The following is a 27,743-nucleotide window of genomic DNA, read 5'->3' as shown; positions in this document are numbered from 1 at the left end:
GTTTATGCCAAGTTTACGTGCAGCAGCTCTGTTTCCTTCTTTATCGGACTGCTCGATTGCTTTTAGCTTGAAAGCTGCGTCATATGCCTTTCTTTTTGCATTTTCCATGATGAGGGTATGTTCACGCTAATTTAATTTATGCACAAGACAAGAAGTTGCAGTCTTCCTCGACGCATATATTCCACCGATCTAAATCTTACCTTTTCTACTCGAGCGCCGCTGGCGGCCGTTAGAAAAATTACATAAATTGGCCGCATCACTGAATAAACCGCAGGGTTGAAAGTTTGGGAAAAAAGTAGCGGCTTATAGTCCGGAATTTACGGTATTTATTTTTATTCCACAGACTGGTACTCTCACTGAGGACGGCTTGGACTTGTGGGGTATTCAGAGGACAAAAGATGGCAGGTAAGAAAAGACCTTTTTTGAGTTTTGCTTTTTTGGGGAGGTTTATTTTTCATCAGAATTGTTCTTGTCCTGAAAATAATTGCAGATAATCATTTGAAGTTTGGAGTCTGACAATGAAAATATAGCCACAGGTAGATTTTCCTTTTCTTTTTTTTTTACCCCAGACTTGACAATGTGCAAGTCAACTTCACAAATAACTGAACAAAACTGGTTCATGCCAGATTTTTAAGCAAACATTTGCATCTGTCTAAATTTATCACTGGGAGATTTAAAAGCAGACAAAGTTGCAGTGAAGCTCTTAACTGGAACAAACAGAGGAACAGATACAACTTCTGTTTAATGAAACAACTCTTCATTAATTTCCCTAATTTTAAATATTGTCTTCTTAATTTTGCTTTACGTTTCAGTGTATTTATTATTTATTCATATTTTAAAAGGACAGGAAAGAGATACAGACAAACAGAATGACTGGTGGAGTTTCTTCTGGAGGAAAGACAAAGAAAATCATGTTAGTGATAGAAATGATTACAGTAAAGCAAATAAAGACAGCAGCAGAGTGAGGAAATGTGGTCAGTTTGTCCTCCAACAGTCTGAGCAGCAGAACTAAGGGAGAGCTCAGGAAACCCAAACCAACCTTAAGTATAGGATTTATCAAAAAGGAAAGTCTTAAGTCTAAACTTAAAAGTAGACAGGGTGTCAGCCTCACAGGCAGAAACTGGAAGTTGGTTCCACAAGAGAAGAGCCTGAGAACTAAAGGTTCTGCCTCCTGTTCTACTTTTAGAAACTCTAGGAACCACAAGTAAACCTGCAGTCTGAGGGTGATGTGCTCTGTTAGGAAAATATGGAACAATAGGATCTTGAACATAAGATGGAGCTTGGTTGTTGAGAGCTTTGTATGTTAGAAGTAAGATTTTAAATTATATTCTGAATTTGACAGGAAGGCAATGGAGAGAAGCTAAAACTGGAGAACTATGATCTCTCCTCCTAACTCTCATCAGAACTCTGGCAGCAGCATTTTGGATCAACTGAAGACTTTTTAAAAAGTTTTTTGGACATCCAGATAATAAAGATTACAATATTCCAGCCTAGACGTGATAAATGCATGGACCAGGTTTTCTGAGAGAAGGTACATAGTGGAGGAGGATATGCTGGGGTTGGTGTGACAGAGGAGGATGCTGAGATAGGGTGAGATGGATGTAGATGATTTTCTGTGGCAACCATTCAAAAGAGCAGCTGAAAGTATTTTACTTATTTTGAATTACTCTCCTGATGTTGCACTTGCACCAGGTTAAATGTAGCTGGTGGCTAACTTTAAGAGGTAGAAGCATATTGAGTGAGAAAAAAACATGCAGTATGTTACATATCAAAGTGCACTTTATGTAATTCTTGTTGTGCATAAAATTCTCCTTTTCATGTCCCAATTGTTTCTTTTTTTAATCTTTCATCTTCATTGCAGTTTTTCTCCACCAGAGTCAGATGTGGCTGCGGAGCGTCTGGTGAACACCACATTTGTGGCCTGTATGGCAACCTGCCACTCACTGACCAAAATAGATGGAGAGCTCTCTGGAGACCCTTTAGACCTCAAGATGTTCATCGCTACAGGCTGGGTAAACCGAGATGTGTAGTGTTTAGTGTCCTAAACCCCTAACAAAACAAGCTGCACTAATGAATTTGGCGACATCACACTTTTGGTTCAAGCCTGCTGGGGTTCAAGCTTCAGAAGAAATCACATTTTTTATGTCACACCAGATTTACCCTGGTGGCTTAGCATACCCTTGAGTATTTTTCTGTGATGCTGTTTTTGTTTAGATATTAGAAGAGCCAACAGAGGAAGAGACTGCACTCCACAATCTATTAATGCCCACCGTTGTCAGACCTCCAAAGCACAGCATGGCTGAAGCCAATCAGAACCAACAAGTCCAGCACAAGGTACAGTGATTGTTCAGTTCACTTCCATTCTCTTTACTTATATAGAGCCAATTTACAACAAAACTCCTCTCGCAGCACGATCACTAGTCAGAAAAGCAACCTTTTCAAATTTACTTTCATTCAGTCCAGCTCTTTTACTTTCATTCCAATACATTTCAAAACACAACTTAGTCTAAAGAGTCAATCCTGCTGCATACAGTCCAATTCATTTCACTTATAACACATTCCAGTCAGAATCAATGAATTAGAAAAAGCAAATGAGTAAAAAGTTGTCTGAGAATATTGTTGTGCATCCAGGCACATATATATATATTTAGGATAATAACTTAATATTCTAAATGGAGTCTTTACATGGGTTTGAGTCATATTCTTTTATACATGTTACACAGCAGTGATTCCTAACCTGAGAGACCTGCCTCCTAAGGAGGGGCCCTAGAGAGCATAGACTGGGGGTGAGGCTTTAATGGCACTGAGGCATGCAGAATATTTTTGCATATGTACAAAATAACACGTTCAAATATTATAAAAAAGTCTGGGTGAACATTTAGTGGCATCAGAAATTGCTGTTGCCAACAGAGCTGTGTGTTTTGTGGAATTAAAACAATTCACTAATATTAATAAATAAAACAACTGAGTATGAACCATAGACTGATGCATCTTTTTATGTGCCTGTCCTAAGACAGGATGTATTATGGTATGGCTTCGTCCATCTGTCCATTTGTCTGTCTGTGGACAGTTTTTTTTTTTTGTCAGAGCTCTAAATTGATAACCACTTAAAACAGGAATTTCAAACTGCACAGCTGGACCCCTCATGGGTCAAGGATGATCCTTATTAATTTCAAGATCAAGGGGTGAAAGGTCAACAGCTGTGGTGTCCCCTTTGTTAAAACATTGCGTATTTTCCAGCTTGACATCCAAGTAACATGAAATGTTACTTTGTTTCCTAGACTGTACCTATCTGTCCATCCGTAAGTAATATTTAGTAAGTTGTTGAAAAATGTTTCCGATAAAAAAGGTCATTAGACTATGGCTTCACGTTGGATTTTGTTTTTATTAGGACCGCTTCCACCAAAGAAATCTTGAGTGGTACTCATGAAGTCTACTACTCTGATTATAAAATGGTTTGGGTAGGCTGGTAGGTTTTTTCACATTGCAACTAATAGCTGCTGTTTCTTACATTTTCTTTAATTAAACTGTTTGTCAATTTACACCATAGACAAGGCCATTGTCAGTGAAGATGACCTTTCAACTCACCACAATCATGAATATACTCAATAGACAAATGTGTTCAGGATTGCTGTGTGATGTAATTCATGCTTTGGATTTTGACTACTGACAATTTACTGTTGGGTGTATTATGTACTATTGGCGGTACTCTTGTTTTTTTTTTTTATTAAAAGCCATTTCCTGTGGATATAATTATTATTTACAAAGACACCAACAAAAAAACGTATCATCTTGAATCCAACATTATGTGTAAACTGAAGTACAGAGTTACAGAAATTTCGAACCAGAGAATTTCTGTTTTACCAACTTTTACACGTACTTGTGAAAGGAATCACAAGTGTTGCACTTTTACACATTCTCATCTATCCTCAAGCAGATTTAACTGGCAAGAAACGTTTTCAGGAGAACAATGGAAAAAGGAGAAAGATGTGTTGTACTAAATGCATGTTGGAGTTTTCAGCTCCTTGTCACATTAAAAAGCAGCTGCTGCAAACATCCTGACATCTTATCTCTGGGCAGGGAAATGTGAGGTGGTTAGGAATCATGGAAAGAAAAAATATTTTAAATTTAAATTAATCTTTGATCACTAATATGCATTTCATTTTCCTAGGAGGCTCCTAGAAAACAAACAACTCTATTTGTATGAAAAAACCCTCAAACTAAGTTAAGAAGAAGCAAACCTTGTGACTTTGAAGTTAATAGCATGTGTTGTGAAGCAGTGTAAGTCATCATATGGTTAGCAAACTTTTTTGTCGTGTTATTAAAGAGTTTTCATAATCTGACTCAGACTAGCATACCACCTTTCCTTCCTGACAATAATATTTACAGCATAATGTTAAAGGATTGCTGTGGGTGTTTCTCTAATTAATCTGTCATCAATATTATTGTGGTTATTAATAAACGTAAGACCTCCCTGTTCTCAGAATAGCTCTTTTCCTGGAGCTATCAGGATTGTCAGTAATTTCCCTTTTTTAATAAAGCATTTATTTCTAAAGTAATTGATTTGTGGTCATGGAGATACTGTATGTCTGACATGGGACTTCTGCTCCACAGTCCTGTGAGATTGGTATTGTGCGTCAGTTCCCCTTCTCTTCAGCGCTGCAGAGGATGAGCGTGGTAGTCAGGAGGTTGGGGGAAAAACACATGGAAGCCATCTTGAAGGGGGCCCCGGAGGTCGTGGCCGGCATTTGCAAACCTGACACAGGTCAGACATTTCTTCTTCTACACGTCAAAGCTTTGGGACAGATACTGCTTCCTTATTTTGGGACGTCCAGTGTTCTCAGGTGTTCCCGCTGCAGTGCATGTCCTCAGGCCAGCCTGATATGGCTCTGTCCTTCCCTTCAGTCCCACAGAGTTTCTCAGAGACTCTGGAGAGCTACACGAGGCAGGGCTTCAGGGTTATTGCCCTGGCACATCGACAGCTCGAGTCCAAACTTTCATGGCACAAAGTCCAGAACCTCAGCAGGTACGTCTCTTAATGTCCGATAACGTGTCAGAGTACATGCAGCTGCTCCTTCCTCCCTTTTAAATCAGCTTGGTCTGATGCATGCATGTTCATTTTACAGTCAATTTTAAATATCTATCCTTTATTTTTCCCATAAGTAAAGAAGTTATACAGGCAAACCTTAAGCTGGATGCACAATAGTGCAACCAGAAACTAATCACCAAACTACCAGACTGAAGCAACAGAAATCCCACTTGGTTTGAATTACTGTTCTGATAAATGTGGTGACTTATTTATTAAAAGAATACATGTGCACAGGATTGAGCAGCACAGCTCAAATCATAAAGTTCTGACATGGAAAGGGCAAATTACAAAAAGTTGTTTTTATTTAATTGAATTGTAATCACAACTTGGTTCAGAAGGCTGAGTCTCTGAGCAACAGAGACAGGACAGAAGACCTCCAGCTTGATGACAAATGTGTTAGATAATCAATAAACTCATTTTAAAAAAGTTGTAAAACCACCGTACCATTACAAAGCCATAACTGAGGAAGAGGAGGAAACGGGTAAAGAACTGTCCTGCCTGCAGTCCTGATCTGTCAGTGTTAAAAATGGAGACAGTTTAGAAAACTTGAAAAATTATGACTTTCTATCTGTCCTCAGTGCAAAAACTGAATGGTATACCAACACTTTTCATTTATATTGGTGTTATTTCAAATCGGGCATAAAATACGAAAATGATATTTATTCTTATATATCGTGATCCTTCCTGTTTCCTCAGTGAAACCATGCCTCACTAACCACTGAAATAGAAGTACACTGGATGCTGATGGCACTAATTGGGTGAAATTTGACTATCACTCTGTACTGTTTACATCTCAAAGCTACTTCATTGTGTAGACCTTTGTTTATTGTACACACCAAATCACTATTATTTAGCATATAGATTAGATTTTATACAAAAAATAGGTAAAACAGGTTGGTATCCTAATGTATCATATTTAATAGAATATGTCACTAACATTGATAATATACAGTTAGGGATGGCACAGCAGCACAGTGGTTAGAGTTGTTGCAGGATCACTTCCCAGCCTGGGGCCTTTCTGAGTGGAGTTTCCATGTCCTCCCTGTGCACACGTGGGTTTTCTCAGGGTACTCCAGTTTGCTCCCACAGACCAAAAACATGCATGTTAAGTTAATTGGTAACACTAAATTGTCCCTAGATGTGAGTGAGGATGGTTGTTTGTCTCGTTTTTCTTTATGTGTCCCTGTGATGGACTTGGGACCTGTCCAGGGTGTCCCCCGCCTCTCACACAGTGACTGCTGGAGATAGGCACCAGCTCCCCACAACCCGGAATGGAGAAGCGGGTAAAGTAAAACGATGGATGGATTAACTTTCATTTAGCTGGTATATTGCAAATCTCAGTACATTGTTTTACAGTAATTATAGCAGTCTAGTCTAGAGGCTCCTAATAAAATAATATTACAGTGTATAAGAATAATATTTCCATTGAACAAAAATAAAAATAGAAATTATTATGCCGAAACACTGTAGCACTGCCTAGTTTTTGACAAGCTTACAAGCATTACAAAAACAGATGTATATCATATATGACAATAAACTCATTAAGGCAAGTTTAATGAGCAGAATTTTGTTCACATTTGTTTTTTATCAAACTGTTTTTAATGTTAATTTTAGGTATTCATACTTTTACATTAGTGATGCTCCTTGTCAGTACAAGTCTGTCCCACTTTATTCTGGACTAAAATAAAGTGTTAAAAATGATTAACTGATATTTTATAATTATTTTTGTTTCTGGAAAATATAAATTTACCTAAGTATTACAATGCTGGGTAACCTATTGGAGTAGCACAGTTATCCTTTGTTTATGAACTATTTTGTAAGAGTTTACCAGGGTTTCCCCCAGTAAAGAGGCTAAGCCTGGTGGTAGGTGGCGCAGGCTGATCTCCGGCCGACCGTGATTTAGTAAAAAAAAAAGATTAAAGTTGACAGGAAATTTGAAAATATGGCTATTTATTAGTTAGTTAGTTAGTTAGTTAGTTTAAACTTTATTGTCATATTGCATGCACAAGGTGAATACAAAACGAAATTTCGTTGCACACAGCTCAGGACCGTATTTTGAGCTTTCAAAAAATACAGTATAAAAATATGTATATAAATATAGAGAATATAGAGTGAAGGAATGACAGTAAAAGAGTTATAAGTTATAGAGTTAAAAGGCAGATATAATGTGGAGACCAGATTTTTAAGTGCAATACGGTTGGGAGTTCAGCAGTCTGATGGCAAGTGGAAAAAAGCTGTTTCGGAACCTGGATGTCCTGCACCGGATGCTTCGAAACCTCTTTCCAGAGGGCAGCAGGGAGAACCATCCATGGTGTGGGTGAGAAGGGTCTCTGACGATGTTTCGGCCTCGGGACACGCAGCGCCGGGATGAAAGGTCTTGAACGGAGGGAAGGGTGGCCCCGACAATCCTCTCTGCTGTCCGCACCACTCTCCTCACGTTCTTCCAGTCGGAGACGCTACAACCTCCACACCACACAGAGAGGCAGCTGGTCAAAATGCTCTCTATGGTGCTTCTGTAGAACGTCTTGAGGATAGGTGGGGGCAAGTATGCTCTTCTCATCCTCCGCAGGAAATACAGACGTTTCTGTGCCTTCTTGACCAGAGACGCGGTGTTCACAGTCCAGGAGAGGTCGTTAGTGATGTGCACCCCCAGAAATTTGGTGCTGCTGACCACCTCCACAGCCGAACTGTTTATGAGCAGTGGAGCGTGGCTGGGCCGATTTTTCCTGAAGTCGACGATCATCTCTTTAGTCTTGTCAACATTCAGGATCAGGCTGTTCTCTCTGCACCAGACTACTAGCTGCTCCACCTCCTCTCTGTAGTCCAGGTCGTTATCATCTGTAATGAGGCCCACCACCATTGTGTCATCCGCGAACTTCACGATGTGATTGGTGGCGAACCTTGGGGCGCAGTCGTGTGTCATCAGAGTGAATAGCAGAGGACTCAGGACGCAGCCCTGAGGGGAACCTGTGCTGAGGTTGATGACATCGGAGGTGTATTGTCCGATCCGGACTGATTGTGATCTGTCGGTGAGGAAGTCTAATAGCCAGTTGCGCAGGCGGTTACTGAATCCCAGGTGTCCCAGTTTTTCTGCCAGATACTGTGGGATGATTGTGTTGAACGCTGAGCTGAAGTCCAGGAACAACATCCGCACATGACTATTCTTCTTTTCCAGATGAGCCAGGCTCAGGTGAAGGGTGGAGGAGATAGCATCCTCAGAAGAGCGGTTTCGGCGGTAGGCAAACTGGTACGGGTCGAATGTGGGGGGGAGTCTGGAGACGATATGTTCTTTTACTAGTCTTTCAAAGCACTTCATCATAATGGGAGTCAGTGCCACAGGCCGGTAATCATTGAAAGAGGTGACTTGAGGTTTCTTTGGCACCGGAATGATGGAGGCAGTTTTTAGACAGGCTGGCACTGTAGCTTGGTATAGTGAAGTGTTAAAAATGTCTGTGAGGACACCAGCCAGCTGACCTGCGCATTCCCTGAGCACCCGCCCAGGTATGTTGTCAGGGCCTGGGGCCTTGCGTGGGTTGACTCTTTTCAGAGTCTTTAACACCTCGGTCGTGTCCAGGCAGAGTGGCTCCTCTTCCTGGTGGGGGACAGTTTTCTTTGCCGGAGTGCTGTTCAGTGACTCAAATCTTCCAAAGAAGTTATTGAGTCCATTTAAAAAGTCAGCATCAACTTCCCCCACTGTGGGGGAGGATGGATTGTAATCTGTGATCGCCTTAATTCCCTGCCACATACTTCTGGTATTGCTTGTGTCGTGGAAGAACTCCTGTATTTTCCGACTGTGGGTTCGCTTTGCTAACCTGATAGCACGGTTCAAGTTGGCTCTAACTGACCTCAGTGCCTCCTTGTCGCCAGACTTGAAGGCTGAATTGCGTGCTTTTAGCATGTCCCGTACCTCCTTAGTCATCCAGGGTTTTTGGTTGGCCCGGGTGATAATGTTCTTAGTGATGCTGACGTCGTCTGTGCACTTGTTGATGTAGGCTGACACAGTCATGGCGTACTCATCAATATTGGTCTGGTCATTGCAGGTGGCTGCTGCCTTGAACATTTCCCAGTCAGAGCACTCAAAACAGTCCTGAAGTGCCTCCATGGCCCCCTCAGTCCACATTCTCACCTGCTTCACCGTCAAGAGCCGATGCAGCCGCAGCCATTTTGGGCGCCGCCATGTTATTATGTGATATTGTAAGATATTTGTGTCAGATATTTACACAACTTAAGTTTTACAAAAAAGGCACTTTTGTAATACCTTTTTTGTGCATCTCAATGCTTGTTTGAAGATGGAGCGAGCCAATATGAGCGTTCAGCACATATTGCCTATTTGTCGTACAAAGAGCTTCAATGAAGACCCTAAAAAAGTGGTCCACAAAGGTTGTTTGCTTGTTTTTACTGACTTAAGCAGAATAAACAAAGGAAAGAGGGGATCCATAAAAATGTTTTCACATACATTACATTGAAATAGGTTTTTGATTTATTTTGGAGTTTTCTTCTTAAAAAAATGTCTTTCACTGTCTTGCGCAGGTCATACAATCTTGTGTGTGGGTCATACGTTCGCGCATGCAACTCATTCAGTCTCGTTCGTGGGTCTGTATGTAGAGCTTTTGTCCGCTTTGACGCTTCATACTGCTCTCACTTCGAAAAAGAAAGGAGTCAAACGTCTTTTGACACTTTCTCCCAGACATTCTCTACCCTGTAGAGGTAGAGAAAGGTAGTGGTTTTGGGGGTGCAGGTGGAAAAAAACATGTATAAAAAATGACATATTTTACAATTAACAAGCGGAGCTTAGCCTGGTGGTGGGGGAAGTAATACACAGGGGGAAACCCTGGTATATACAATGTTCAAGACAGAAAAAACTGAAAAGGTCATGTTCTTAATAATTTATGAGCTAATATAGCACAGAGTTCACCTATAAAATGTAACGTCATGTTCTTTTAAGGGTGGGTGCCAATAATTATAACAATCAATGGTAAAATATTGTGCTTCATGGCTGACTTTAGGGTTTTAACTCAGCTATTTCTAGTCTGCTGCCATTCTGACAGTATCTAAGGACACCCACTAGCACCTAGCAAGATGGCAGCAAGAATCTTTGCCTCATTATAGACTGCACTGTGGTTGGCCATTTCAGTGTCTATTTTAGTGTTGCTAACTGTTTGTCCTTACTCACAGCCCTGCTCAGACATTTCTGTCTATTTGTCAGCAACAAGATTCTTTTTACAACTTCTCCTCCTTGTCAGCTTGGATTTTGTCTGGGAAGTTTTAAAAAAGGCCACTTTAATGAAGGTGCCTGGTAAACACATGGTAGCTAAATTCTAAATTATGTTGAAGTCAACAGAGCAGCAGTCAGAGAGTTGTTTCACGTCTACGTTTAGGCAAATCAAAATGCACATAAGAACCTAATAAAATGGCATTGTGTTAAAACCTTTAGCCCTATGATGTACAGAGATGATTCTGGTCCACACCGCCTCATGCTAAAACTTTTTTTGACTGTTCTTAGAAGGAATAGTAACATTCAAAAGTAGCAAAATGTTGCTTTTTTTATTTTTGAAATGTGTTGCCGGCCTGAAAATCTGATTTTTCTATGTTCATATTTTCTATATACTATCCCTTGGTGATAAGTGGCAGCAAAAGTTAAGGAGATTTATTCTTTGTGTTTGTTTGAAAGGGATCTGATGGAGACCAACATGGACTTCCTTGGTTTGATCATCATGCAGAACAAAATAAAACCAGAGACTGCCGGTGTTTTATGTGAACTACAACAAGCCAACATTCGTACTTTAATGGTCACAGGTAGCCATAAACCTGTTTACTCATTCATAACGTTAATCATCAGTTTCTGTGTGGTTCTCACGCTGCTTTTTCTCCCTGACATCGTCAACCAGGAGACAACATGCTGACAGCCATTTCTGTGGCTAGGGACTGCGGGATGGTCCGTCCTCATGAGAAGGTCATTATCGCCGACGCTGCCCCTCCCAAAGACTCCCACCCGGCCAGCATCACGTGGCGTTATACCGACATCCCCGCGCAGACTGCCCAGGACAATCAGGTGAGCTCAAAAATGGACTGAGTGCCACCACAACATAAAGATGAATACATCTTTGTTAGTTAAGATTTCAAAAGAACACAAACATCTAAGAAATCCTACACATCTGTTGTTTCATAGCACATTAAAACTCTCAAATACTTAGAAATCAGTTCAGTTCACAACTTTCATATTGTGACTTTTTCTCCTATGAAAGTTTTTCTTTAGTCTGTGTGTGTGTTCAGGGCTATTCTTGGGTTCTCTCGTATAAAATAATTATGCATACATTTAGTTGTAGTCCATATCTAATTAAAGGAGTATTTTGATCATTTTACAATGGGACTGATGAGATAAAGGCTAGTTATATACAGTTCTGTTCATAACAATAGCAGTGTGTTTACAAAGGTGAGTAAACCTCAAAATTCTTAAAATAAATTGTATTTTAATGAACACATGCATTGGGGAGACTGCACACTCTATTTTAAAACAAGAAAATTAGAAAAAGTAATTGAATTTGATCATATTTTACCGAAAGTCAAGAAATATAATGTTCAAAACAGGTATTGCAGTCCAGGACATTTGTGCTACGTTCCACAATTCCTCTGCATTTCTTGGTTTTGCCTCATGAAGAGCATTTTTTATGTCAGATTTTATGCCACAAGTTTTCTATGGGATTAAGGTCCGGGGATTGTGCTGGCCACTCCATTACTTGAATTCTGTTTGTCTTGAACCATGATTTTGCTCGCTTGCTGGTGTGTTTGTCATGTTGAAACACCCAATTCAAGGGTATTTCCTCTTCAGCATACAGCAACATGACTTCTTCTAGTATTCTGATGTACTCAAACTGATCCATGATACCTGGTATGTGATAAAGGACCACCACCGCAGTACGTAAACATCCCCATAAAGGGATGCTTGCACCACCGTCTTCACTGTGTACTGTGGCTTGAATTCAGTGTTTGCACGGCGTCTGACAAACTGTCTTTGGCCCTTAGACTTAAAAAGAACAATCTTACTCTCATCAGTCCACAAAATATTATGACATTTATTTTTAGGCCAAGTCAGTGTGTTCTTTAGCAAATTGTAACCGCTTCAGCACACATATTTTTTTTTTAACAATGGGACTTTGTGGGGCCTTCTTGCTGGTAGCTTGGCTTCACATAGACGTTGTCCGATTGTTACAGTCCTCACAGGCAATCTTAGATCTTCTTTGATCCTCCTGGAGCTAATCATTGGCTGAGCCGTTGCCATTTTGGTTATTCTCTAATCCATTCGAATAGTCGTTTTTCTTTTTCTTTTTTGCCTTTCTGGTTTTGACTGCCATTTTAAAGCTTTTGATATCATTTTAGCTGAACAGCCTATCATTTTCTGCACTTCTTTATAGGTTTTCCCCTCTTTTATTAATTTCTTAATCAAAGAACGCTCTTCTTCTGAACAGTGTCTTGAACCACCCATTGTACAGCCAGCATATGCAGCATCAGTTGCCTTGATCCTTAAATGAGGGCCACCTGTTTAACACCTATTTTTTTCACATAATCAATGACCTCACTAATTGAACTCATCACTGCTATTTTTTGAACTCACCCCTTTCAGTAAATGATTCAGTTTCACAGAATCAGCAGTTTGCACCTCATGCCGGTTGGGTCTGTTGATTTGATAAAATGGGAGCAATATACAGTTGTGTATTATTTTGAGTTAAAAAAAACTGCCAGATTTTGAAGTGATTCATGCAAACAATATTTAAAAAACAATTACACCGCTTTTGATTTTTTTTAAAAAACTGTTATTTACAAATAATTCAGTGGCAAGCAGAAATAGCAGCAGCTAGCTGTAGCACTTCCTGTGCAGCTTGGGGTCACTTACAGCATGATGTTTGTAACATACTGCTAAAAAGAATTGTGTAAAGGGACAATGCATATTAATGAACATATGTAACCCGTGCTGGTAAAATGAGTCGGAATGAGCACAGCCTGCAGTTCAAAACAAGTGAAAATATAGATGCTTTCCACTCTCTGGAACTCTCCTCCAAAACATGTCCGTGACTGTACAGACCTATCCACATTCAAATCTCATCTAAAAACACGTCTTTACAAAACAGCTTTTAATGTAGGACTAGTGCCCCGTTTTATCATTCTTTAATCTTTTAATGCTTTGTATTTTACGTGTTCTTTTCAGGATTGTTTGATGTATTTATTGTTACGTTTGTAATTTTACTCGATCCCTATAAAGCATCTTTGAGTGTTTAGAAAAGTGTATACAAATAAAATATATTATTATTATTTTATTTATTTATTTTTGCTGTTATTGAAAGTTGCATAAAAATGAGTTCCTAAAGACACCATCTAGTGATCCCAGTAACTAAAATAGCAGATAATCTTTTTAATCTGTTTAATCTGTTTTCCTTGTTTCTCTGCTCCAACACATCTGATTTGAATCAATGGTTGATTAACAGGCTTCTGCAGAACATGAAGAGGTCATTTAAGCACTGAATCAGGTGTGTTGGAGCAGGGAAACAAGTAAAATATGCAGGATAGTGGCCCTTGAAGACCAGGATTGCCCACCCCTGGTATAATGTTTGTGGTTATTGTGAAGCTTGGGGATTCCCCTTTTTTTAAATATAGAACTGGAATTCCTGATGACATCACTGCAGACCAATAAAAATTGAGTTTTCAAACCAGCACACTCATAAACAAAACTAGCTTGTTTCCAGACCAGGTGATGAATTACCAAACATCATCACTTCATTACATTATCGAGCCACAAAGTCAGCTTTTCACATGTTGAATAAAACATTCATTCTCTGCTACTACCTTGCTTTGTGGCACAAAAACTCATCAACCCCTTTCGCCGCCTCAGTCTGTTCTGAAATGACACTGAGGGGGCCAGAAGATCTAAGATCTAGCTTGAAAGAGTCATGTGGCTCATTTTGCCAGAACAGGTCACATCTATATATTTATACATGCAAGATCCCGGCGGGTCCAAAAATGCTACAGCTATCTAACGCTGCCACTATTTATGCTTGCAAACAATCACAAAACTGATGTAAGAATTTATAAAATACCCTTTGCATGAACTGCTATGTAATTACATTTTGGAAATGTTTTAAGGCAGCAGCAGCAATCCACTTCGGTCCCTCTTCCTGCTCATCAATCTGTCAGAATTAAACTCTGTTCCTCCAAACTGAGGACGTCCAAAGAGCTATCTACAGCAGACAAGATAATGACTTTGTAGATACAAATGTATCGGGATACGTTATGAAACAAAGGGAGCCTCTCTTCTTTAAAGGTCTCCACAGCGTTCATGAATTTTAAATCAGACTGAAGAGAATTTTAAAGTTTAGGAGCGACAACATTAGTTTTAGCCCAAATTCTTCCATGAAGTCATTTAGTATTTATGCAGGTGTTTCTCCACAGCAAAGCAACGACCACCCCCTCCACACACACACACACACACACACACACACACACACACGGACACTGTGCCAAACATGACAGAGATTTGCAGTCAAAGGGATGACGTGGTTATTTACTGCTTTAGTGTCGGAGTGTCAGACTCAAATTCATGGGGGGCAAAGTTTATAATCTGTTCCAAGTCAAGGGTCAAACTCTATTTATTTAAAAAAGGAAGAATGTGAAAATATTTTACCACAGGCCATCAAAACAGCTGCAGGGATTCTTCCTTAAAATTAAATAAATCTAAATTCTAGCAGCGACTCATACTTTAGTTTAACTCTTTGTTTTCCTGTCCCGAATAAACAGATTATTGAGAAGTTCTAACATGCTTTTTTTCATTTTCAGACTTGGTGGTGATGATGGTGTGAACTCAGCTGTTATATTCTGTTTTTTTAAACAAATTTAGGAGCAGAAAGATTTTGCAGGTCCATCTCTGTTTCTACTCTGTTTCCGTCTTGATGTTTTAATCCCCACTCCTCCCACAGCTTTAGAAAAACCCACACGAAGAACACATCAATATCTGTGGCTTGATTGGGAATAATGGCTGCAACTGTTGGTGGCAGTACATCGTTTCGCACAAACAAAAAAACAATTTCTTCATACACAACAATGGAATTTTGTTCAAATGAGTGAGAAAACCCAGATCTTTTCTTTCAGATTTATCGCAGAATGTTCAACCCACAGTGTGAAGATGCACACAGTGTAATGACTGAGCTGACTAAACTTTCCAGACCTTTTGCAAACCCCTCTTACTTCCACAAACTCTACATTTCTTATTCAGTTGATGCATCAAAACGTAGGGACTTTCTGATTTCTTTCGCTCACTGTGTCTCTCACTGGTTTTCTCTAAAATGCAGAGGGTGCACATCCAAACTCTCATTGACTCCCATTGTATCTAAACTCAGAATTTTCTCTTCAAAACCAGAAGTGACGATTCCTTTTCACTTGTTATATCTCCTACATAAAACCCTGTAAACAGATAAAAATTGGCGTGTGAGGACCAGAAAGTTTTTGCACAGTAACCGTTTCTCTGAGACTTGATTTCTACTTTGTTTTTGTTGTCAGGGAGTGACAGACACAGGTGTGTGATTACCATGGTGACCCCAATGAGCTTCTTACAGCAGATTTAACATTTATTTTGATCTTGGCTGTCTTTACACATCTTTTACAGTTTATGCATCAAAACAGCAGCATTTTATCATCTTGGATTGTTACAAAAGGAAGTCCTAAACATTTGGGCTGGAGAGGCAAAAGTTGGTGGATGTTCTGCATTGGCACTGTTCAAAATTTAATTAGAAATGTTTTAATAATAATTCTGGTGGATTAATTTATTATTAGAAGAGAACTGGCTTGTTTCCAATTTCTTGTCTTGAAGTTTGGGAAGTTTCCAACAACACACTAAGGCCTGAAGGCACCTCTGAAACATCACCTGGCTTTTCATCAAAACGAGTCGGAGCAAACTGTATGCACACCAAGCCAGCTAGAGTCTGAGGCTTCTGTAAAACTTATCAGACTTTGAATCTCTTGGACAGCCAAAATGTTTGCATTGGATTCCTTTTAGCTCTAAAATACATAAAAGTAAGACAAATATTCAAACTGTCAAAGCAAATCTAATCTCTAAAAAGCCTTCTTGTGTTGTGAATCGACCCGTTCCTGCAGGCTCTGCGTTGTTCTGATTGTATCCACAGGACTGGAAATGTCTGTATAATTTGAGCTGGCCCCTACTTCTCTTTTCTAAAAGTATTACGAGGACAGACGAAGGACATTTTCTCTGCTCAGTGCATGTAAAGATGTTTTTAATGAGTGGATTTCTCTTTGTCTCTGCAGTTTTTGTGCTTCAGGTTAGAAGACACCTTCAGGATCTGTGCGGGGCTCTTTAGGAGTATCTGCGCATTTATAAGTAGTTTAGCTCCTTCAGGACTCAGTAGAAAAGGAAGGCGTCGACAAAAACAACTAAATGATTCTTTCATGTGTGTTTCTATGTTCTAAAAGGCAGCACATTCAGTTGTTTTGTTCTAACAGTGTCTCTCCTTCAGAGTGCAGAGGTAACCGTGGAGGAGGGGGCGCACCACTTCGCTGTGAGTGGCAAAGCCTTTGCTGTCATCACAGAGCACTTTCCTCAGCTGCTGCAGAAGGTACAGCCTGCCTTTCCGCACAGAAACACACTTGTTCATTTTAACACGTCCGAATCAAAACTGCTGTGATGCAGTTCATTTTTCTCTCCACATGGGGGCGCTGCAGCTCACCCTGAGAGCCACTGTGTTCGCTCGCATGGCTCCAGACCAGAAGACTCAGCTGGTGGAAATCCTGCAGGGCATTGAGTGAGTTTCTGACTTTAGTTTCATTTTGTTTTCCAAACTTCCATCTTTAATTGTTTAATTCTTTTTGCCTTCCAGCTACATTGTTGGGATGTGTGGCGATGGTGCCAATGACTGTGGAGTAAGTATGGATTTTGCACAAACAGAGATTGTTTTATATTTGCTCAGTTTGTGTCAAATACCAAAAAACAAATCAATTTTACTTTTTTTTTTTTTTTTGATCGAGTACCTGATCTGTGATCACACAAATTGGGATAGATGGAGAACAAATATAGAATAAGTGGTAATGGGAAAAACTGCACTGTGAGCATTTTGAGGTTTAAAATCTCATTTATAAGAGTATCCTGGCCAAGACAGGCAGCAGCACAACACAGGCATAGAGAAAAATAAGTTTCCACATCACCAAAAAAAAAAACATTAAACCTAATGAACCATGCTCTGCTTGTTTCTACCTCCCAGGCCCTGAAGAGAGCTCACAGTGGGATTTCTCTGTCGGAGCTGGAGGCGTCAGTCGCCTCTCCGTTCACCTCGTCCACCTCAAACATTTCCTGCGTCCCCAACCTCATCAGGTGGACACATGTTTCTGTTTCAAACACAGTGCTCAAACAGGCAAACCACACACGTTGGTGAAAACATCTGATTAGATTTTGTAGCCACTTTGTTTGTTTTTTGGTGGGATTTTTAACTGAAGTTTGAAAAACATTCCTGCACCACTGGCATAGAGAGATATTCAGCTCAGTATACCATTGATCAAGTAATGTGAGATTTGATTTTATGTCTTTTATTTCGAAGGGAAGGTCGAGCTGCTCTCATAACGTCTTTCTGCGTCTTTAAGTTCATGGCTCTCTACAGCATCATCCAGTACATCAGCGTCATCCTGCTCTACTGGGTAAAAACTGTCCTCATCTTTATTCTTCCGTATCTCTTCTTTCTGTGTTGCTAGAAAAAAAAAAACTGTGTAGTTTGAGTCACAGCTAATAAATGTCAAACTGGGATAAAAGGATGTTACTTTGCTATTTTCAGACGTTTTCAGAGCAGCATTTGTGTCAGAAGCAGGTGGTTGGTTTACAAAGATCTGGGAGTAGAAAATGAAAAAAACACATGGCTATTTCAGGTTAGCCAGTCATTGGTTTTAATTAGCCCGGAACAGGATGTTGAAAGTTGGACTTTGCTTGGCCTGTCTGACATGTTCAATTTCAGTAAAAAGGAAAAAGATATTGAAAGTTGAGCTTTGTTTAGCCTTTCTGAGGTGGTCCGAAGGTAGCATAAATAAAAGCATTGAAAGTTGGGCTATGTTGAGCCCAACTTTATTTGTGATTTCTGAAAAGTATCATTGAAGAAATGGCACAGTTTCAACAAATGTCTTCATCCACACTGAAACAGAGAAATTGACTCAGAACACCAGTAATTACCTCCAGGTCTGTAACGCTGCCACAAAACTTCACCAAAAAACAGGAAACAAGGTGTGGAACATCTCTGAAAACCCTGTTTACACGTGGACACAAGACTAAAACAATTAAAAAAAACCCCTGTTAAGTCACGATCATATTCACAGAAAACGTTTCGGTGTGGATGGTTTCTTAGAGGTTAGAAGCCAGACTCCAAGTGGCCCTCTGATGAAGGTGAAAAAAGGACAGTATATATATATAAAACAAACAAAAAAAAAATTATAAATTTATTTTATAAGACAGTTGGAAGGGGGCACTTCTTACTGTAGAAATAAATACTGACATTTTAAAACTAGACACTACAATAGTATTTTGTTTGTTTTCTTGTTTGTGGGTTTCAAAACAGCACCTGAGCTGTAGTTACAGAAGTGCAATACTTAAATCAGCCACAAGAGAGCACATTTACCTCAGGGTGAACGTAACACTGTTGAGAGTCAAGTACTGCAAAGCAGCTGAGCTATAAACAAGATGACACTGCCTCCTTATTTCTCAGCCTGTCGGGGATAAAATCCCTCAAGAACACGTGGTGAAGTATTTGGATAACCTCTGTTGTTTTTCTTTGTGCCATTTTTATGGAATGTGTAAGAGCTGAAATATGATTTAGAATCCTGGTCAGGTGTCGTATAATAGTACAATAAGAAGTCAGATGAGATCACAAATAAAATTTTTTTGTTCTCAAAAGGAAGAACATTATGTACCTTTATACTTGTTGTTTCACTATGCCTTTAGTTTCCATTTATTTAATTTGCCATTGCAGCTTTAATTTTTTTTTTCTCTTAATGCAGATTCTCAGCAACTTGGGCGACTTCCAGTTTCTGTTCATCGACCTCGTCATAATTCTCATCATCGCCTTTACAAGTAAGCGCCGTGACAACGAGCACCGAAAGAGTTTCCAGTAAGCTGTAGTCTGAAAATAGAGCAGCAGGAAGGTGGTTCGCTTGCAGCTTTGTTTGTGTCTGTTTTCAGTGAGTCTGAACCCAGCGTGGAAGGAACTAGTGTGGCGTCGCCCGCCATCCAGCCTGATCTCCGGCCCGCTGCTCTTCTCAGTTCTGACCCAGATCCTCACCTGCCTGGCCTTCCAGGTCCTGGTGTTCTCCTTGGTACAGAAGCAGAGCTGGTACGAGACATGGACGCCTCAGTCTGAGTGAGTCCCATATGTTCTAGCTTCCTAGGCCTCATCTACATCACTCCGGATAGTTTATTTAGTTTCTGTTTATATGTTTTTCTCCTTCCACGCATTTTAATAAAACGGCTGGCATACTCCTATTGTGCCACTAGGGGGCGAGAGTGCTCACATTAATGGTGTATCAAAATATACTATACTTTCTTCTAAACTTAAGCCAATCTTTCTTTATAGTAATGTTTTTCCAAATTTTCTGGAGATTTGTCAGTTTTCTTTGGACTTTGGGCTTTTTCTTTTATTTTCAGTCCTTTTTCCTGATCTTGATGGGATGTTCAGGGTGTCCTAATAAAGTGTGAGGGATTTGGTGTTTTTGGTGGATTCAACAACAACAAAAAAAAAGGGAACCAATTGTGTCTTTGTGACAGGCTGCTGGTAACAATGTGATCAAAGATCCAATTTCTTTGCTAAGTTATGTGTGGACACAATTCTGGTTCATCTCTTGTATTTTGGAACCTTTTTATTCCTGAATGATGCATAGGTCAGAGTGAAAAGTGGCTTAACAAATAACAAAAAAAAAACATTCCTCTAAAGATGGTCCGATACAAGGACTGAAAGTCCAGAAAAACACAAGACCTTCAGAATGCCTGGAAAACTACTGAACTAGCCACTTTAAAAGATTACAAGAAAGTCTGGCTGCTTGGAAGGAAAATATAAAGAAATGAGAGCTGATTTAAAACTAAAGTCCTCATAGGAATATATTTTTCTCACATGTCATATCACCTTTATGATTTCTGTTAGCATTTCAAATGTGCTGTGAAAAAGTGAAAACATCATTTGTCTACATGCTGAAGCTTATCTGTCTGCAGGTATTGTTAGTAGGTGCTGTTGTAGTAACAGGCATAGTTGTGATGAGTAAGAGAAGATCTTTTTCTTCATCTGAGGACATCGTCTCAGTTAAGAGAAACCTCTGAAACACTCAGTCTGCAAGTCCCTGTAAAGATCATTTTCTAACTGCTTATTCTTTTGTCATCCTAAGACAGTGGTGTCCAATCCTGGTCCTGGAGGGCCACTGTCCTTCACATTTTAGATGTTTCTCTGCTTTGACACACCTGACTAGAATGACTGAGTGATTAACAGGCATCTGCAGAACTTGAAGAGTTGCTGAAAAGCAGGGAAACAACTAAAACATAGAGGATAGTGGCCCTCCAGGACCAGGATTGGACACCACTGTCCTAAGAAAAGAAAAGTCAGCCTACTAAGTATGTTACATTGTGCTCTAACCTTTTCTGCCATTTTTTCCATATGTTTTGCATTTCCTCACCTGCAGTGCCTGCAATGGCTCCAGACCCGGGTTCTATCGCAGCCTTAATGTGTCGACATCTCCTAATCATAAAAACATCAGGAACTATGAGAACACCTCCCTCTTCTACATCTCCTCCTTCCAGTATCTGGTGGTGGCCATCGTTTTCTCCAAAGGGAAGCCCTTCAGGCAGCCGAGCTACAAAAACTGTAAGACTTCTCCAGAGTCTCAGTAATGTGTGGAAGCACAAATAACTACATGTACAGTATGATTTTATATGGGTAGTTCAGCAAATTTTAAAGTAACTTTCTGTCTAAAAATTATAAAAAAATTCTGATATTACCTGTTGTAGAGCGCTGTTTGAACGAGCTCAGTTTGGAGAAAGTTTGGGGTTTAACTTTGACAGGACTGACGAGCTAAGGGCTGGTCTGAACGCAGCTAACACCAAAGTGGATTGTTGCCATCTTAAAACATGTCCAATCTTTAAAATTTTATACTGGTTCATGTGAACACCATTTTATAGACCTTTAAACCCCCAATAATTATGTAGTGCATGGTTATTTACAAATAATTCAAAATAAAAGTGGCAGCAGCAGCTAGCTCTAGCACATCTAGCAGGAATTTTGTATTTTTGCATAAATAAGCAATAGACTTTGAACCACAATGCAATTTTGGAGAGCAGAGTTGTACCGTATTAATGAGCTAATAAGTTAATTCATTTCCTAAGCATAATTTGCTGTCCTAAAACAACTTGGATTTTAAAACTTTCAGTGGTTTATGCAAATATAATTTTATGAACCTTTACACACCTTCAGTGTTTGCAATACATGGTTATTTCAGCAGAAATATTATGAAATATTTGCCAAAGGTAACCCGTGTCTGTGTCAGAAGTGTGACAGGTCGCTCCTGCTGCTGTTTGTTCTTGTAAACAACCACAGAACTGTAATATGAAACTGAGGGTCGTCTAAAGGTTTTTAAAGTAGTGTTAGCATGAACTGCTATTAAAGATTTGAGATTGGAGTTTAAAGACGACAGCAATCCATTTTAGTCTTATTTGCATTCAGACTAGCTTTTAGCTCATCAGTCCTGTCAGACTTCAACTTTTTCTACAAACTGAGGTCATTCAAAAAGATATCTACAACACATGAGATAGTAACTGTTCATAATTTTAATTTTTTTAACAGAACCCTGCTTACAAACGTCCAAAGCATTCCTTTTATCTGAAACCATCTAAATGTTATTTTCTTTCCATAAGGGCCGTTCATGCTGTCCTGCGTTGGCCTGTATTCTTTTCTCCTCTTCATCATGCTGTATCCTGTCCCTGCCATCGATAGATTCCTCGAGGTAAACTTTTTTTTCTTTCTTTCTGCTTTTTGTTCTTTCTGGATGCCAGTAATCCTGGTGATTATTTGCTGTGACAGTGATATGTTGTTTACTCTCATTTACTTGATTTATAACAGCATGCACTTGAATAACCCCCTAGATTATTGACAGAATATTGAGTTGCGTTAGAGAAACGAGGATCGCTGAGAAGTTTCGCCCTGCCTCCCCTCAGATCGTGTGCGTTCCCCATGACTGGCGTGTGACTCTGGTCATCATTGTTGCGGCGAATGCGGTCGTGTCTTTCCTGTTGGAGGTAAACTGTTCTGACGTGACGCTTTCTGTGACTCATCCTTTTGATTCCAGCCTGTAATTTGCATGCATTTTCCACCCTCACTAAATCAGTACGCAGCCGCTTTATAAACAATGAAATCAGTGACTTTTTTTCCCTCTTGGTGTTAAACTTTGTGCGTTTCTGGGGCTGAAAGTCATGATCAGCTGGTGAAATCTCCCGTAGATTTTGATCCTTGACATCATCCTGTGGAGGATGGTTTTCAGAGGCAATCAAGGGGCAAATGGCCCCGGAGAGTCCTCCTCTGCCCACACACCACAGGTTGGAAAGGTCTTTTCTACCTTCTGTTTAATCTAACCTCACTTTGTGACGCACTAATCATCAAATCGAATTCTTTTCCTTCACCGTTCATATTATTATGTGGGTCAGTGTACTTTCTTTCTCTCTCTCTCTCGTTATTCTTACATAATCTATTTCCATCAATATTTGTCTCATAGTTGTAAAGACCTTCTGGACAAAATCTTGTTTTTGTAAAGCTTGAAGAATCAGATTCACCATAGCACACAGGTGGCTCCAAATTTTGCCCGTTAATGTGTGTGTTTGTGTGGCTGTTAGCGAAATATCTTATGAACTACTGAGTGGATTTTAATAAAATTTTCTGGATATATTCATTGAATATACATCTACAACTGGTTACCTTTTGGAGCCAATCTAATTCAAGATGGCCACCGCAGCCAACTGACCTTAGCAAACACAAAAATGGCTTTAAGTCTGTTTGTTGTAGTTGAATCTTCCCCAACACGTATCCTGAGGTATTGCATTAGGTTGTGCATGAAGTTATTTTGAAGGTTTGACCAAAACTCCTTTAACTCACCTCTCATCCTGAGATAGTTTTGTTTGTACTCTGGCATGAAAGGCTGCAGGTGATGGGTCATCTTTCTTGAAGCAACACAAAAACGTTTGCCAGAGTTTCTCTGAATTCTGCCTGCATCATTTTCTTTTATAACCACATTATTCCCCTTCCATTTCAAATAATCAGACTATTTGATGGTATTAATTCTCAGACTTTGGAGTAAAGAGGTATTTACTTTCTGAAAGTCAGATTTTGTAGTGATTGTCCTGATAGGTGTAATAAGCAGCAATAAACCTCAAACTGGAGAAACTTGAATTCTGGGCGCTGAAAGTTTCTGCTGAAATATGCTGAAGATGCTGAAACTGAGTTGTTAAAGATAAAATAACCCTACCCAAAATCTAAACACTTGCTAAAACCCAAATAAAACCCAAAAGTAGCAAAGGCTAACTTAAAGCTAAAGTAACAAAAGGCAAGCTAAAAGTAGCAAAACTGTAGCTAAAAGCTGAAAGTATCAAAAAGCAGAATGGTAGCCAAAAACTAAAAATAGCACAAGAAGGCAAGATAGAAGTTTGCCAAAGCAGATTTCAAAGAGAACAATTGAAACAAACTGAAGAGGTCTCAATGTATTTCTACAGGGAAAATATTTGTAAATAAAGTTAAAAAGTTATGAAAATATAATAATATAAAACCAAAAGTCATAGCACCCACCTCCTGAATGAGCTGAATGTTTTAATTTATGAACGGCTTAAAAGAAAGTATGCTGAAGTACATAGAGAGCAAAGAAACATTACAGAAAATAAAAACAGGAAAAACAGTAGTGTAAATGCTGAGTCAGCATTTCCACAAAAAAGGCTGATTCATGACTTTGTTCTATCTAGCTGTCATGTTTGATGTGTTCACAGGAGGCCAACAACCGCTGGGGGCCGACTTTCCTCTCTCGCTTATTCTGTCAGAGAAACAAGCCCCCGAAGGTGCTCTACAGGCAGCTCGCCCTGGAGCTGCAGGAGGACGCCAACTGGCCCCCCAAACCCTCCACCGTCACGTACACCAGTGACCCGCTGTTCTGCGTCTCTGCTCCCCTCTGATGAACCCAACTACTGACTCAACCCGACGTTTTAAAGCAGCTTGTGTTCAAAAATGAGCTAGATGCTGTTGGATTCCAGCGATATGGACTCCTCTATCAGTACTAACTAAACACCACTGTGAACTGCTCGTGTTTTAATTCCCCTTCTCAACGTGGACAAACAGCCTGCATATGGATTAGAACTGTGTAGTTGTTTCGAACTGCTGAAACCTGAACCATAAGATTGCAACACAAGGAGTTTTTGGACTCTAAAACGATAAGGCTTTATCTATTTAATTCAGTTAAAGCCTCTTGTTTTATGAAAACAGGGACCAACAGCTGGCCTGGCTCTGTGATTTTACAGCAACATGCTGCCTTCAAGACCACTTTTTTTTTTTTTCCAGAGATGTCCCTATATTTTTCAACAAGACAATTTAAAACTACTTTGTGTAACATTACAAAGACATGACTGAGGAAGAAGGGAAAACAGCTATGAACTGTTCTTAATAAAGTGTGGGAAGAAATTAGAAACCAAAAAAGCATCAATCATGAACCCATTCCAACACACCCGGAAGTGGTGCTCTGTGGAAAAGTTATGAACAATTAATGTCTTACCTCTTTTAAACATAGCTCCAAAAGTAAGGTAATTTGTGTTTGGACAATTATTTCTTTGTTGTAACAATACCTCCTGGCAATAAATGTGATACCACTGGAAAGCCTGTTTATTTCCTCTTAAATGGTACCACATTTGTTTGGAAAATGCATGTGTGGGTTGAGCAGCAGAGTTGAGTATATGGGTTGTGCCCATGAAAAACTTCCTTACATCTTATCTGTCATTGCCAAACAGCTTATTCCTCTACTGCCTCTTTTTTTGAGCTGGTACAAAAGGTGTTTACAATGAGACATCTAATTGTCAAGAGAGCGGGGTTTATCAGAGACCCCCCCCAGACCTGACCTCAACCCTTATTGATCACATATGGGATCAACCTGGGCATGCTGTTCGCTCTGGAGTGACCAACACAACCACGCTGTGTCTTTAGGAGACAAAACTTACAACAAATCCTGGTTGGGAATGAGATTCCATCCATCAGTGTGTAACCAAGCTGGTGAGCAGCATGAAGAGGTGGTGCCAGGCTGTTGTGGCTGTGTGTGGTTCTTCCACATGCTACTGATTCCCCTGTTTGTTATATTACTAATATATATTGTTTCGTCAATCATCCAGTCCAATAAATGACACCAAACAAGAGTCAATCGCAGAATAAGTTCTTTGGCAGAGAAGGTTTGGCAAGTTTTTTTATGGACACCACCCACAAAGTCAACTCTGCTGCTCAACCCACAAATGAATTTTCCTCATCATTGTTGCATTTAAGGAGAAAAACACAATATGATTTATTGCCAAAAAGCAGTGATGAAACAAAAATAATCTGCCAAACAGAAGTGTTCTTACTTTTTGTGCCAAGTTTAGGTGGCTCTTTGAATGACCTCAGTTTGGAGAAAAAGTTTAATTCTGCCAGGATTGATGAGCTAAGGGCTAGTCAGAACACATTAAAAACTAAAGTGGGTTTCTGCCCTTTTAAAACAGCTCCAATCTCCAAGATTTCACAGCAGTCCATGTGAACAATATTTTATAAAACTTTTTTCCTACATAATTTCCATAGATTTCTGTGGTTATTTCAAAATGCTAATAGCAACATCAGCAGCCAGCTACCTCTATAGTTCAGTCATTAACACAGAATTCACATTAATAATCAGATTTCAAATCTTTCTAGTAGCCTGGTTGTTAGCAGACTTTGTGCTAAGCTAACTAGAGTCAGATTGGAGCTTCATATTAATCTACACATCTGTTCATCGGAAAAATGTTGACAGAAAGGATTTTCTAATGAAATCCTACGTTATAAACAGTCGAAGTGCAACAAGAAAAATTTAACTTCTACAGAAGACACTGATTTTAGTAAAATGTATAGTTGTTTTATAATTATTATCGTGATCTTATTTGTGAAATCTAAAGGAATTTGGTGCAGTTTTTTATAGTAACACCGAGCATCATTCATTTTTATCTCCTAATGGCCGTAGTTGCTGCTATAACAGGAACATCTTTATAAAAATTTAAAGAAACGAGGGAGACTCAGGCATCTTAAGTTTAATAATTAACTTGCACTGTCATATATTTGGAAAAAAAAAGGTTGGGGGTGCATTTTATTAGCTTCATGTCTTTTCTTTTAGAGTTAAAATTCTTCCTGTGGAAGCGATGAACAGATTTGACTGCATCACTTTGTAATAGTACAGTTCAGCTATTTTGAAGTGGGGTTCTGTGGATAGGTCATGAATAGGCGACATCTTACTTGTTGTAGATAACTCTTTGAACAACTTAAATTTAGAAAAACAGAGTTCACCTCTGACAGGAGTGATGAGGTAACAGCTAGTCTAAACTCAGCCAAAAATGGACCAAAATAGATTGCTTCGGTCTTAAAACAACTTCTATTTTCCAAATTTCATAATGTTTGCACTTTCATAGACCTTTACATCGCTGTCATTACAAGCGCAAATGGGAGCAGCAGCAGGTAGCTGTAGCACTTTCAGTGCAGTTTGGGGTCACTTCCAGCAGGAATATCATAATATTTCTGCCAAATCACCACTGGAATGAGTTGACACAATTGTTAAGAATTAAATGGCAGAGTTTGCATCAACTGCTATAAAATCTTTAAGACTGAAGTTAATTCAAAATGGCAACAATCCACTTTAGTCTTGGTCATGTTCTGACTAGCCATATGCTCGGCAGTCCTGACAAAATTAGGCAACCATATATTTCTTCAAGCTGAGGTCAATCAAATAGCTATCTACAACAGGTAAGATATTAGTTGCTCATAACTTTTCCCACTTAAAAATGGCCAAAATATCCCTTTAACTTGGATTTTTTTTTTGTTTTGTTTTCTGTTTCTAAAATCTGTTTCTGTCTCTTTGGGATTAGTGCAAAGGCTGGCATTAATGATTAAACTGTTAACATCACAAAGGTACATTATTAACTAATGACTGGATTTTAATATAATTTTTTTATCTATGATTTAGTTCGTTGTTGTATACATACAGTATTTTTCTAGCAGACTGGACTAAATTAAATCAATGTAAAGAATGTGAAAATTATTTTCCTAATTACTGTAATAAAATATAACAATGCTTTTAATAAACATGATACCGTGTTTGCACTTTTTCATGGCAGTGTTTGCTCTGCAGAACTCCCATGAAATTCCCCTATAAATCTGTATATTAGGCCGCCTTGCAGGCTTCGTGGGGGGCTGACCCTGGTCACACTTTTTCAGCCAAGACTCACTGATCAATTATGGGCTTTCCCAGCCTCCTCGCTGCCTGGCATATGGGTCCTTAAGGGCGCAGGAGTGGAGGAGAAAGAGGGGTATCATTTCATGTGGAGATCAGGGCCTGTAGGCAGTGAATGGGGGGA

At 39.4% G+C, this 27,743-nt stretch overlaps 1 protein-coding gene across 3 annotated transcripts in view; it reads left to right on the top strand.

Moving 5' to 3' along the window:
• The window catches only part of LOC108248533 (probable cation-transporting ATPase 13A3), a 53,196-nt gene extending 25,707 nt beyond the window's left edge, over positions 1-27,489 (top strand). For 2 of the 3 annotated variants that reach the window (XM_037982029.1, XM_037982031.1), the window contains 19 exons: positions 344-405; positions 1,862-2,012; positions 2,215-2,334; positions 4,615-4,765; positions 4,906-5,026; positions 10,761-10,885; positions 10,978-11,141; positions 16,606-16,704; positions 16,811-16,890; positions 16,966-17,008; positions 17,347-17,456; positions 17,680-17,776; positions 19,121-19,193; positions 19,302-19,479; positions 20,786-20,967; positions 22,014-22,102; positions 22,314-22,394; positions 22,596-22,691; positions 24,126-27,489. In XM_037982029.1, the coding sequence (XP_037837957.1) occupies positions 344-405; positions 1,862-2,012; positions 2,215-2,334; positions 4,615-4,765; positions 4,906-5,026; positions 10,761-10,885; positions 10,978-11,141; positions 16,606-16,704; positions 16,811-16,890; positions 16,966-17,008; positions 17,347-17,456; positions 17,680-17,776; positions 19,121-19,193; positions 19,302-19,479; positions 20,786-20,967; positions 22,014-22,102; positions 22,314-22,394; positions 22,596-22,691; positions 24,126-24,308 (2,205 nt within the window). In that variant the 3' untranslated portion in view covers positions 24,309-27,489. The remainder of the gene's footprint in view (positions 1-343; positions 406-1,861; positions 2,013-2,214; positions 2,335-4,614; positions 4,766-4,905; positions 5,027-10,760; positions 10,886-10,977; positions 11,142-16,605; positions 16,705-16,810; positions 16,891-16,965; positions 17,009-17,346; positions 17,457-17,679; positions 17,777-19,120; positions 19,194-19,301; positions 19,480-20,785; positions 20,968-22,013; positions 22,103-22,313; positions 22,395-22,595; positions 22,692-24,125) is intronic. The other variant, XM_037982030.1, reaches the window with a different exon arrangement.
• Positions 27,490-27,743: the final 254 nt, after the last annotated feature.

Source organism: Kryptolebias marmoratus, linkage group LG20, assembly GCF_001649575.2.
Source record: "Kryptolebias marmoratus isolate JLee-2015 linkage group LG20, ASM164957v2, whole genome shotgun sequence".
NCBI lineage: Eukaryota > Metazoa > Chordata > Actinopteri > Cyprinodontiformes > Rivulidae > Kryptolebias > Kryptolebias marmoratus.
Note: the sequence above shows the minus strand (reverse complement) of the source record. Positions and strands in the feature narration are given on the sequence as shown.